Source organism: Pristiophorus japonicus, chromosome 2 (assembly GCF_044704955.1).
Source record: "Pristiophorus japonicus isolate sPriJap1 chromosome 2, sPriJap1.hap1, whole genome shotgun sequence".
Classification (NCBI taxonomy): domain Eukaryota; kingdom Metazoa; phylum Chordata; class Chondrichthyes; family Pristiophoridae; genus Pristiophorus; species Pristiophorus japonicus.
This window is the reverse complement of record NC_091978.1, coordinates 144,848,104-144,862,234: the sequence shown is the minus strand read 5'-3', so window position 1 is coordinate 144,862,234 and position 14,131 is coordinate 144,848,104. Positions and strand designations below refer to the sequence as shown.

General features: G+C 44.2%; 1 protein-coding gene across 15 annotated transcripts in view; it reads left to right on the top strand.

Moving 5' to 3' along the window:
* Positions 1-14,131, top strand: part of tusc3 (tumor suppressor candidate 3) — a 716,082-nt gene that overhangs the window by 226,623 nt on the left and 475,328 nt on the right. For 14 of the 15 annotated variants that reach the window (XM_070862659.1, XM_070862743.1, XM_070862752.1 and 11 more), the window contains one exon: positions 13,272-13,441. In XM_070862659.1, coding sequence (XP_070718760.1) covers positions 13,272-13,441 — 170 coding nt within the window. Of the gene's footprint in view, positions 1-13,041; positions 13,063-13,271; positions 13,442-14,131 lie in introns of those variants that run through there. The other variant, XM_070862697.1, reaches the window with a different exon arrangement.

Below are 14,131 nucleotides of genomic sequence, written 5' to 3'. Positions count from 1 at the left end.
CTCAGAGAGCTGTGGAAACTGGGACATTGAATAAATTTAAGACAGAAATAGACAGTTTCTTAAACAATAAGGGGTTATGGGGAGTGGGCAGGGAAGTGGACCTGAGTCCATGATCAGATCAGCCATGATCGTATTAAATGGCGGAGCAGGCTCGAGGGGCCATATGGCCTACTCCTGCTCCTGATTCTTATGATATAGTGTATATGGATTTTAGCGAAGCTTTTGATAAGGTCCCACATGGTAGACTGGTAACAAAGGTTAAAACCCATGGGATAGAAACATAAAAACATAGAAAATAGGTGCAGGAGTAGGCCATTCGGCCCTTCGAGCCTGCACCACCATTCAATAAGATAATGGCTGATCATTCACCTCAGTACCCCTTTCCTGCTTTCTCTCCATACCCCTTGATCCCTTTAGCCGTAAGGGCTTTATCCAACTCCCTCTTGAATATATCCAATGAACTGGCATCAACAACTCTCTGCGATAGGGAATTCCACAGGTTAACAACTGTCTGAGTGAAGAAGTTTTTCCTCATCTCAGTCCTAAATGGCTTACCCCTTATCCTTAGACTAGTTCGCCAGGTTCTGGACTTCCCAAATATCGGGAACATTCTTCGAGCATCTAACCTGTCCAGTCCCATCAGAATTTTATATGTTTCTATGAGATCGCCTCTCATTCTTCTAAACTCCAGTGAATACAGGCCCAGTCGATCCAGTCTCTCCTCATATGTCAGTCCAGCCTTCCCGGGAATCAATCTGGTGAACCTTCGCTGCACTCCGTCAATCACAAGAACGTCCTTCCTCAGATTAGGAGACCAAAACTGAACACAATATTCCAGGTGAAGCCTCACCAAGGCCCTGTACAACTGCAATAAGACCTCTCTGCTCCTATACTCAGATCCCCTAGCTATGAAGGCCAACACACCATGGAGGACGAGAAGAAGCTTGCAGGGAACATTAAGACGGATTGCAAAAGTTTCTATAGATAAGTAAAGAGAAAAAGGTTAGTAAAGACAAACGTCGGTCGCCTGCAGCCAGAATCAGGGGAAGTCATAACGGGGAACAAAGAAATGGCGGACCAATTGAACAAGTACTTTGGTTCGGTATTCACTGAGGAGGACACAAACAACCTTCCGGATATAAAAGGGGTCGGAGGGTCTAGTAAGGAGGAGGAACTGAGGGAAATCCTTATTAGTCGGGAAATTGTGTTGGGGAAATTGATGGAATTGAAGGCCGATAAATCCCCAGGGCCTGATGGACTGCATCCCAGAGTACTTAAGGAGGTGGCCTTGGAAATAGTGGATGCATTGACAGTCATTTTCCAACATTCCATTGACTCTGGATCAGTTCCTCTGGAGTGGAGGGTAGCCAATGTAACCCCACTTTTTAAAAAAGGAGGGAGAGAGAAAACAGGGAATGAAAGACCGGTCAGCCTGACATTGGTAGTGGGTAAAATGATGGAATCAATTAATTAAGGATGTCATAGCAGTGCATTTGGAAAGAGGTGACATGATAGGTCCAAGTCAGCATGGATTTGTGAAAGGGAAATCATTCTTGACAAATCTTCTGGAATTTTTTGAGGATGTTTCCAGTAGAGTGGACAAGGGAGAACCAGTTGATGTGGTATATTTGGACTTTCAGAAGGCTTTCGACAAGGTCCCACACAAGAGATTAATGTGCAAAGTTAAAGCACATGGGATTGGGGGTAGTGTGCTGTCATGGATTGAGAACTGGTTGTCAGACAGGAAGCAAAGAGTAGGAGTAAATGGGGACTTTTCAGAATGGCAGGCAGTGACGAGTGGGGTACCGCAAGGTTCTGTGCTGGGGCCCCAGCTGTTTACACTGTACATTAATGATTTAGACGAGGGGATTAAATGTAGTATCTCCAAATTTGCGGATGACACTAAGTTGGGTGGCAGTGTGAGCTGCGAGGAGGATGCTATGAGGCTGCAGAGCGACTTGGATAGGTTAGGTGAGTGGGCAAATGCATGGCAGATGAAGTATAATGTGGATAAATGTGAGGTTATCCACTTTGGTGGTAAAAACAGAGAGACAGACTATTATCTGAATGGTGACAGATTAGGAAAAGGGGAGGTGCAAAGAGACCTGGGTGTCATGGTACATCAGTCATTGAAAGTTGGCATCAGGTACAGCAGGCGGTTAAGAAAGCAAATGGCATGTTGGCCTTCATAGCGAGGGGATTTGAGTACAGGGGCAGGGAGGTGTTGCTACAGTTGTACAGGGCCTTGGTGAGGCCACACCTGGAGTACTGTGTACAGTTTTGGTCTCCTAACCTGAGGAAGGACATTCTTGCTATTGAGGGCGTGCAGCGAAGGTTCACCAAACTGATTCCCGGGATGGCGGGACTGACCTATCAAGAAAGACTGGATCAACTGGGCTTGTATTCACTGGAGTTCAGAAGAATGAGAGGGGACCTCATAGAAACGTTTAAAATTCTGACGGGGTTAGACAGGTTAGATGCAGGAAGAATGTTCCCAATGTTGGGGAAGTCCAGAACCAGGGGACACAGTCGAAGGATAAGGGGGAAGCCATTTAGGACCGAGATGAGGTGGAAATTCTTCACCCAGAGAGTGGTGAACCTGTGGAATTCTCTACCACAGAAAGTTGTTGAGGCCAATTCACTAAATATATTCAAAAAGGAGTTAGATGAAGTCCTTACTACTAGGGGAATCAAGGGGTATGGTGAGAAAGCAGGAATGGGGTACTGAAGTTGCATGTTCAGCCATGAACTCATTGAATGGCGATGCAGGCTAGAAGGGCCGAATGGCCTACTCCTGCACCTATTTTCTATGTTTCTATGTTTCTATTTGTCGTCTTCACCATCTGCTATACCTGCATGCCAACTTTCAAGACACCCAGGTCTTGTTGCACCTCCCCTTTTCCTAATCTGCCACCATTCAGATGATAATCTGCCTTCGTGTTTTTGCCCCCAAAGTGGATAACCTCACATTTATCCACATTATACTGCATCTGCCATGCATTTGCCCACTCACCTAACCTGTCCAAGTCACCTTGCAACCTCTTAGCATCCTCCTCACAGCTCACACCGCCACCCAGCTTAGTGTCATCCACAAACTTGGAGATATTACACTCAATTCCTTCATCTAAATCATTACTGCACACTGTAATAGCTGGGATCCCAGCACTGAGCTCTGCGGCACCCCACTAGTCACTGCCTGCCATTCTGAAAAGGACCCGTTTATCCCGATTCTCTGCTTCCTGTCTGCCAACCAGTTCTCTATCCACGTCAGTACCTTACCCCAATACCATGTGCTTTAATTTTGCACACCAATCTCTTGTGTGGGACCTTATCAAAAGCCTTTTGAAAGTCCAAATACACCACATCCACTGGTTCTCCCTTGTCCCCACTCTACTAGTTACATCCTCAAAAAATTCTAGAAGATTTGTCAAGCATGATTTCCCTTACACAAATCCATGTTGACTTGGACCGATCCTGTCACTGCTTTCCAAATGCGCTGCTATTTCATCTTTAATAATTGATTCCAACATTTTCCCCATTACTGATGTCAGTCTAACCGATCTATAATTACCCGTTTTCTCTCCCCCTCCTTTTTTAAAAAGTGGTGTTGCATTAGCTACCCTCCAGTCCATAAGAACTGATCCAGAGTCGATAGACTGTTGGAAAATGATCACCAATGCATCCGCTATTTCTAGGGCCACTTCCTTAAGTACTCTGGGATGCAGACCATCAGGTCCTGGGGATTTATCGGCCTTCAATCCCATCAATTTCCCTAACACAATTTCCAGCCTAATAAGGATTTCCTTCAGTTCCTCCTTCTCACTAGACCCTCGGTCCCCTAGTATTTCCGGAAGGTTATTTGTGTCTTCCTTCGTGAAGACAGAACCAAAGTATTTGTTCAACTGTTCTGCCATTTCTTTGCTCCCTATTATAAATTCATCTGAATCTGACTGCAAGGGACCGATGTTTGTCTTCACTAATCTTTTTCTCTTCACATATCTCTAGAAGCTTTTGCAGTCAGTTTTTATATTCCCAGCAAGCTTCCTCTCATACTCTATTTTCCCCTCCTAATTAGACCCTTTGTCCTCCTCTGCTGAATTCTAAATTTCTCGCAGTCCTCAGGTTTGCTGCTTTTTCTGGCCAATTTCTATGCCTCTTCCTGGGATCGAACACTATCCTTCATTTCCGTTGTTAGCCACGGTTGAGCCACCTTCCCCGTTTTATTATTACTCCAGACAAGGATGTACAATTGTTGAAGTTAATCCATGTGCTCTTTAAATGTTTGCCATTGCCTATCCACCATCAACCTTTAAGTATCATTTGCCGGTCTCATTTGCCAATTCACATTTAATACCATCGAAGTTACCTTTCCTTAAGTTCAGGACCCTAGTCTCTGAATTAACTGTGTCACTCTCCATCTTAATAAAGAATTCTACCGTATTATGGTCACTCTTCCTCAAGGGGCCTCGCACAACAAGATTGCTAATTAGTCCTTTCTCATTACACATCATCCAGTCTATGATGGCCAGCCCTCTAGTTGGTTCCTCGACATATTGGTCCAGAAAACCATCCCTAATGCACTCCAAGAAATCCTCCTCCACCGCATTGCTACCAGTTTGGTTAGCCCAATCTATATGCAGATTAAAGTCACCCATGATAACTGCTGTGCCTTAATTGCACGCATCCCTAATTTCTTGTTTGATGCTGTCCCCAACCTCACTATCCAGGGCAAAGTGGCAAGTTGGATCCAAAATTGGTTTAGAGTTCGGAAGCAAAGGGTTGATGGATGTTTTTGTGACTGGAAGGATGTTTCCAGTGGGGTTCCGCAGGGCTCAGTTCTGGGTCCCTTGCTTTTTGTGGTATACATCAATGATCTAGATTTGAATATAGGTAGTATGATTAAGAAGTTTGCAGATGACATTAAAATTGGCTGTGTGGTTGATAATGAAGAGGAAAGTCATGGACTGCAGGATGTGTATCGATCTACTGGTCAGGTGGGCAGAGCAGTGGCAAATGGAATTTAATTCGGAGAAGTGTGAGGTAATGCACTTTGGGAGTGCTAATAAGGAAAGGGTATACACATTAAAAGTGTAGATGAACAAAGAGAGCTTGGAGTGCTTATCGACAGATCCCTGAATGTAGCAGGCCAGGTGGATAAGGTAGTTAAGAAGACACACGGAACGCTTGCTTTTTTGGCCGAGGCATAGAATGCAAGAGCAGGGAGGTTATACTTAAATTGTATGATACTTGAGTTAAGCCACAGCTGGAGTACTGCGTGCAGTTCTGGTCACTATTATAGGAAGTTCGTGATTGCACTAGAGAGTTTGCAGAGGAGATTTACTCGGATGCTGCCTGGAATGGAGAATCTTAGCTATGAGGACAGATTGGATAGGCTGGGTTTGTTCTTATTGGAACAGAGGAAGCTGAGAGGAGACCTCATTGAGGTGTGCAGAATTTTGTGGGGCCTGGATATAGTGGGTAGCAAGGGTCTGTTTCCCTTGGTGGAAGGGTCAATTACGAGGGGGCATAGTTTTAAGGTGGTTGGTGGAAGGTTCAGAGGGGATTTGAAGGGAGGCTTCTTCACGCAGATGGTTGTGGGAGTCTGGAACTCACTGCCTGGAAGGGTGGTGAATGCAGAAACTCTCACCACATTTAAAATATGCTTGGATGGCCACTTGAAGTGCCGTAACCTGCAGGGTTACGGACCTGGAGCTGGTAAGTGGGATTAGACTGGATAACCTCTTGTTGGCTGGTGCAGATACGATGGTAAGTACTGCAGGTAAACAAATACAGCCAGAGTGATCTCCTGGGCTAGTTTCGATCGCCTGGATGGGTCGGAGAGGAATTTTTCCAGATTTTTTTCCCCCCATTTGGCCTGGGCTTTTGCCTCTCCCTGTAGATCACATGGCTCTGGCTTGGGTGGAGTGCAGAATGTTTCGATGCAAGGGGTGTCGCAGTTGTATGGGGCAGACTGGTTGGGCTGGATGCTCTTTACCTTTCCGCCATTGTTCATTGTTCGTAAGTTTATATATAACCTTCAGGGCTGCTGACCAAGGGCCGTGTGGCTCTTTGTCGGCCGGCACGGACATGATGAGCCGAAATGGCCTCCTGCGCTGTCGCTTTCTATGTTTCTATGTTTATATGTCATACGCTTAGGCTGGACTTGGACTATGCTGTTATTAGCAAAAGATAAGAAAGACCAAAGGGTTCTTCACCCCTTCTTAGCATAGTGGAGAAGAACTTAAATCCAGGCTAAAGTTTGCATTCACCCACACCCCCAGGTAATATATTAATCAGCAAGTAGAACAGGATCTTGTATCTATACCTGCAAGATCCATTCTGGAGTCATGAAAAACATTAATACTTTTGTTAGAAGCTCCCACTACCATATTCCACTCATGATCTCATTGTAAGATGATGGTGTTACCATGGCATCACATTACTTGTCCTTTTTAGTGTTAGAGGTTTCAGGGGAAGGAAATGGTGTGTATGGAGAAAGAGTCAGACTGAACACTGTGAGCTCAAAGTAAAGTGTGACCTTAGTCTTTTATTGCAGGTCTCCAGAGCGCCTCTCCAACCTGTGAAGCCTCCTTAAATACCTGTGCTCCCAAAGGATTATGGGATACCTTGGGACTCCAGGGGATGAGCTCTCTGGTGGCTGTACAGAGTAAATATGTATACATATATAACAAATGGTGTCAAAGTAATTTTGGCGAGCTGCAGTAATGCATCTGTAGATCGTACGTTCTGCAGGCACGGTGGAGGGAAATGGATATTGAGTCCAGTGGAAGGGACACCAATCAAGCAAAATGCTTTGTCCTGGATGGTGTCAAGCTTCTTGAGTGTTGTTATGGTTGCACCCATCCAGTTAAGTGGTGAGTATTCCATCTTGTGTGTTGTCGATAGTGGAAAGACTTTGAGGTGTCATGAGGTGAGTCAGTCATTGAAGAGAACCAAGCTTCAGCCATTCTCTTGCAGTGATTTTGTTGATGTGCTTGATTGAATTAATGTTTGGGCCAATGGTGACCCCCAAGTTCTTGATGGTGAGAATGTCAGTGATGGTGGTGATAGCTTTGTGTTTCTTCATGCGGACCACATGAGGTAATTGGTGAAAAGCTGTACAAAAACAATGGGCCAAAAATTCAAGTTACCCAAGAAAGTTGCGGGTGTCACCGGCTACTGGAGTTAACGGCCGCCGGAAGTGGCCGCAATGCTAAGCCGAATAAATTCATCTGGGGGCCTGAAGAATCATGGGTAGTGCTTACCTTGCGTGTAACGCCCTTCTGTTACTGGAGACCTCCGGGACGAAGTTCCCATCCTGAAATGCCGTTCGAGCTTTGCACAGCTTCTGGGTGTGAGGCTGTGGAACTTGCAAGGAATTGTGGGTAAATACAAGAGCTATGAATTAAAGGGGCAGTGCATTCAGAAGTAAAACAAATTAAAATGCAGTTTAAAAAATGAAGTTTCCAGCCCTCACTGCCTTTCAAAAAATATTAACATTAAAAAGAAGTCCCAAATGGGAATATTCAGCTCTTGCAGCTGAATTCCTTTCTGAAGCTCAATTAATGGAAAAGTGCTTCAGCACCAACTCAAATGGCTCAGCAAGCCAGGGAAGGGCCACCCAGGGTCTTGCACGCAGCTCTCCAGTTTTGTGCAGGGGGTCAACATTGCAAGACAAGTGCGCCACTCATGGGCCAGGAGGTCCTCCAGAAAGAACGATGTGGGACTACATCACCAAGACTGTCACTGCCAGCAGTGTCGCCCCCATGACCTGGCTTCAGTGCACAAAGAAGCTTCATGACCTCAACCCATTGGTCAAGGTTAGTGAACGCATTTTCAAAAGTCATCGAACAACTGCATCACTTGTCTCACACTGCTCAATCCAGAAGTCCCACCCCCAGTCATTCACCTATCAACAATCTGCACCAATTACGAGGGACATCTCCCATTCCTAGCCTCACCACACCCCCATGGAGGAGATGGTGCTGGCCATTCTTGGCAGGGACATGGGTGAGCCCTTGGCCAGTGGTGGGCCTGAAAGGATAAAAGATGCTGGTATTCTCAAAAATTATTCTCCTTCTGGCATGTACCTCATGCTTTCCTGCTCTCCCCTCACCACAGCTCCATCCTTGTGTCTTCCTCATTTCCCACACCAAAGAATTGCAGCCTGTCCAACCAGTGGCTGACTAAGAGAGGGGGAAGAGAGTGAAGAAGAAGATTGATTTAACACTCTCAGCCATCAGCAAGGCCCTTTGGAGTGCCCCGCACTGAAAGTCAGTAGCCTTCCAGCAGCCATGCGGCAGCCACTGCGGCAGCACTGCGTGACATCCCAGCAGTATAGAGAAAGGCACATAATCACCAAGAGAATGCATAAGGGTGATGAGTTGATTTCTTGACATCATATTGGATGGATAGATGTATAAAGTTGGATTGGAAAGTTTGCTTTGTGGTGGCTTTTATTTCAACATTGTGACGAAGAGAATGCTATGATGGCCAGTAACAGAGGTGTGGGACAAATGTGGAAAGGAGAATTGGGGATGTGGTCACTAGTACCGCAGGTGGCTGATTCCATCCTGGCCAGGAAAGGGCTGTTTGGGTTGCACCATTCCTTCTGCTTCCTCCTCTTCAGCTTCTTACTCTTGTGCTGGCGAAAGAGCAGCCGTTGCTATTTTATCGCCTTTTCATGGCGCTACGGAGTGGTGCTCAACAGATGAATTTCTAGCCCAATGAATGTAATGTGAGTTGGCTTTTCTTTGCGCCTTTGAACATTCCGTGATCATGTATAAAGTCACAACTGCCCTGTGCACTCCCCAAGAACAAAATCCTGTCTGTGCTTTTAAGATTGCTCACTGGGCTTCCAAAGCATCTCATGTACATGATATAACAATCCAGTTTACAGTTTTTATGATATTTTATACCCTTGAGGATTAACACAAATTGCTGATCCAGCTTCACATTGCCAACTAATGATTTGAAGTTTCCAGCCATATTGAAGAATGCAATTGGAAAGTAAAGAACATGCCTTTCCATTCATAACTACATAAACAATTGCTGTACTTCACACCGATACATGAGATACTGAGCAAGGAAGGCGATAGCTCTGCTGCTCGAGGGATTTGAACCAAATTTGAAGTCAAGGACTGACAAATTCCAGGCACCCAAATGAGCAATAGCCGCAGGGCTATCAAGAGATGAATACACATTCAGTGGAAAAGCTACTGAAAGGAAGAACAAGACTGATTCCAAATGTAAGTGAAGAGCTGTGAGGAAGGATTAGAGAAGCTTGAGCATTACAGTATGGAAATATAATTAACAGGGATCTCATTGAAGTATTTAAAATGATAATTGAAATACATTCAGGTTATCATTTCATATTAAGCCTGGAAAGTAAGATCAGAAAACATATTAAATAGTCTGCTATGTAAAGTATGAATGGCAAAAGCTTTGGGCTTATTCAAACTGTGATTGTGTGCTGTGATGGCAGAGATGCTAAAGAATTAATTTTGAGGGACTATTTACTTTAAATCGCATAGCATCTTAGTTCAAGTATTGGACAAATGAATTTCACATGAACATGTAAGGTGTTAGTTATTGCGATTAAACAATGTGATTACAACCTAGCAGTTTTAGAGAGGGCACAAACAAAAAGGAATGGCATTAGTGGGAAATTAATATTTTGCACAAAGCTCTTCCAGATAGACTTAACTGCTACTTTGTCTCTTTCCAGGCTTTTAAAATTAATTCTGTGTTATTTGTTCAGCCCTCTGAGGCACACAAATATACTTTCCTCCTTAAGGGGAAGACTATTGGGCTACTGTCCATTTAAAAGGTTAGTTCTGTAAAGGTGTCATACATAACAAACAGAACATTGGCTTTTCTCTGCAGAAAAAATATAGGGGCCGAAATTGCCCCTTTCGTTAAGGTCTCTGGCCGCCGGAAAACAGCAGCCACGGCTCGTTGCGGAATGGCCACCGATTTTTCATGGAATGGCCGCTTTTCATGCAATTGCCCTCAAGTGTTTTTCCAGCGGTGCCTATATCCGCCCCACTGCTGCTGAAGCCTCCTAAGTGCGTCATCAAAGTACGCACCACTGATGTCCCATCCCAGAAGCGAAATTCAGCTGATAAAGACTTTTGGCTGCTGGCCGGTGCCCCCAGCAGCTTTTTCTGTTGGTGCACAGTGTTTGAAATGGCGTTGCGGTCGCCATTAAATGGGAGGGCTCACTGCCGCGGCTGCCATCTTATTTTTTTGTTTCGTCCGACTGCCAGGCCAGCCCGACAAATATGCCCAGGTTCGGCCGGGCCACCAACTGGCAGCCTGGCACCCCTTCTTGGTGGCTGGGCCGCTGGCCTGACCAAAACCCTCCCTGGTGGCTCAGTGGACTTAACTAAAATAAACGCAGAGTTCGCAGCGGCTCGAGAGACGCGGTGACGCGCCAGCGCGATGAAGTCACCAGCCTGGCGCTGATGACTGACAGCGGCGGATACTCCGTCCCGCCCCCACTTCCACCCTCATTATGACCAACTTCTTCGCTCCGCCTCCACTTCCGCCCTGCTCGGGAAAAAACGACAAAGAGCTGAATTTCGCAAGATAGGCCGCTGCATCCATCCCAGCGATCAAAATGCATCAAAAAGGGTAGGTGCGCCCCTCTTCCAGCGGAGGTTAATTTCGGCCCCATAGACTGCGCTCAATGCGAATAGAAGTGCCCATCTAGCAGATGTGACTGGAGAGCAATTGCGGGAGGGAACTCGGGCCGATTTTCTTTCGAGTTTCTAACCCATGGCTACTGAGTTAATTATAGCAACTCTGTGAGCATTTTGGTCGAAGTCTGCTAAATTAGCAAAGCCTGGGGATCAACCCTGATATTTTTGTCATTATTGGATCCTTTCATGTTTAAATTGTAGTTTAAGTGAGTTTTCCAGTCTTGGAAAATCAAGACCAACATAAAAAGGAACAGGCTTGATGAGGTGAATGACATACTCATATTCCTTTATGTTGACTTTCATTGCTGTAAGCAGTTTCTTGTATCATGTTTAAAGCTAATTGATCTAAGCTTTCATTTCATCAACTGCTGCCTTACCCCAGTTAACTCATATTTGATACAGTTAAATATAACACCGAGGGGGAGAAATTCGGCTGCTTAGCTCGTCCCATTAGCGCCTGGGCAGAGCGCTCAGGCATTAACGCTGTGATGGGGCGAATCCCGCGCTCCACGTTATATTCGCCGATCCCGTAGTGCCGGCGATAACAGCGCCTCGGCACCTTTCGCCATGCAAATTGTGACGTCAGCGAGCGTGCAATGCTTGCTGGGTGCTCGATCTTCAAACTTCAATAGTGCCCTCTGTCTTACTGCCTCACGCTGACAGCGACAGGCGTGAAGAAGCTGGCTGACGGCTGACAGACATTACTTAAAGGAATGCGCCAGAATACTTCCATTCCAAAGGTCATTTATGCGTCCCAGAGAGCATGTATCTGCAGCCAAATAAATGCTGCTTAGTCCCCAGAGTGTTGCGGCCATCAAAGGCCTTTTGCATTTCATCCCACAGCATATTGCCGTTCTGCATTCCCCGACTCTTGGGAGCTGGTGTGCAGACTCCAGTGACCCTCCCTTTTAATGGCTGGAAGGCGCCGTCACCAATGCTCACGCCCGATTACACAACATCTCATTTTTGTTACCGCTTGGAACCTAACATCACTCATCTATGCCATTAGCGCCTGATTTAGCATTGCCCTGTATTCTTTCAGTGTAGAGACTCAATTTCGCGTGCGTGGAGATTGATTAGCGCCTGGTGATAAACTTACAACTTTCAAAAGTTAATGCCCCAATCAGGGCGATGGAGAATTTCTGGCCCATAGTTTTTCTTTTACATGTGGATATTTTGGTTGATGCTCAATCCTGTATCAAATGTGACTTTGCAAATCTATTGCCAGGGTTTCTAGACTCAACCTCTGCCTAATGGTGATTCCCATTGACATTGCTTCCATAAACTCAGGGGAAAATTCATTGACCAAGGAACCGCCTATTCAAAAAGCTTTGACTCAATTTCTTTTTCAAGAATAGCTCATCAGGAACTTACATGCTTGACTTTCCAAATACCTCTTAGTACAAGCTGTGGGATATTCTAATCTGGCAGTTGTCAACAGCGTGAAGAATTAACCACACATTAGGGTAGATAGTGTGACCACCAGCAGCAACTCATTAGTGATTGCTGACATAGAACCATAGAATGATGACAGCCATTCAGCCCATTGTGCCTGTGCTGGCTCTTTGATAGAGCTCTCCAATTAATCCCACTCCCCTGTTCTTTTATCATAGCTCTGTAAATTGTTTCCCTTCAAGTAGTTATACAATTCTCTTTTGAATATTACCATTGAATCTGCTTCCTCCACCTTTTCAGGCAGTGCATTCCAGATCAAAACAACTCGCAATGTAAAAAAAATGTTTCCTCATGTTGCCCCTGGTACTTTTGCCAATAATCTTCCTCTGGTTACCGACCTTTCTGCTATTGGAAACAGTTTCTCTTTATTCACTCTTATCAAAACCGTTCATGATTCTGAACACCTCGATCAGATCTCTTAATTTCACTGCTCTAAGGAGAACAATCCCAGCTTCTCCACATAACCAAAGTCCCTCATCCCTCGTACCATTCTAATAAATCTCTTCTGCACCCTTTCCAAGGCCTTGACAACCTTCCAAAAATGCATTGCCCAGAATTGAACACAGTATGCCAACTGAGGCTTAACCAATGTTTTATAAATGTTTAGCATAACTTCCTTGCCTTCGTACTCTACACTTCTAATAATAATGCCAAGGAACCCATGTGTGTTTTTCATTACCATCAAGATTTGTGTGCATACACCCCTAGATCACTCTGTTCCTGCACCCCCTTTATAATTGTACCATTTAGTTAATATTGCCTCTCCTCATTCATCCTTCCAAAATGTATCACTTCACACTTCTCTGCATTCAATTTCATCTGCCATGTGTCTGCCTAATTCACCAGTCTGTCTACGTCATCCTGAAGTCTGTTCCAATCTGCTGTATTGTCTACCACAATAATGGTAGTTATTATTTTCCTACACCTCTATTTTAAAATGCATAGATTAGTGGCCAAATATTTGATGCTTTCTAGAAATATGCTTTTTTAACAATTATATTAATTTGCTTCACCATTTTGACATACTTTTTACAGCCAGCATTTTATGACCGTCATATAATTAATGCAAGAGATTTTACTGTCTAATCCTCATTATTTCCTATTACATGTCAGAACCTCCTGACAGAAAAGGTGGAACAGCTAATGGAATGGAGCTCCAGACGTTCGGTCATTCGAATGAATGGTGACAAATTTCGAAGGTTTGTGAAGGCCCCTCCTCGTAATTACTCTGTGATTGTGATGTTCACTGCTCTTCAGCCCCAGAGACAGTGTTCTGTCTGCAGGTAAGAAAAAAACATTGACGCATCTCCTAAAATAAGAATGACTAGGTATAATAGATAAGGTATGAACTTTAAATACACTATTCTATCAATGTTATGACATCTACATCTAACTCCACTTTACCATCAGTATAATATTTGAAAGGCTTGCAATACTGAAAATGTGACAGTTAAAATGTATAATTTGAGTGTACCACATGACTCTACATTTAGAACACAAAGTGAAGACATGTCTATTGTTTCCATGACATGATTACAATTACCCTGTAAAATGTGATGTAGTCAGATTTTTTGATTTTAATCAACACAATGTTTTCTCATTAGAACTCAAACGTTCTTTGTATTATAATATGCTATTTAAGCATTTTTTAGTGCATGAAGCAGAATTTAAAACAACCTATTATTCATATGAACACTCAACTGGATTTTACTCTTACTTAGTAAACCTCGGTTAACTTGTTACTTAATATAGTAGCCTGTATAACTGTTAGAATTTGTTCAGAAATTATTACAGCACCTTCAACCCAACATTATCTCTTATACTAATTTGCTTGTATCAGTTTTTCTCCTTTATTGTCTCCTTTTAAACTTCTTCCCCATCGGTGCTGGGACCACAACTGTTTGCAATATACATAGATGACCTGGAAGAGGGGACAGAGTGTTGTGTAACAAAATTTGCAGATGACACAAAGA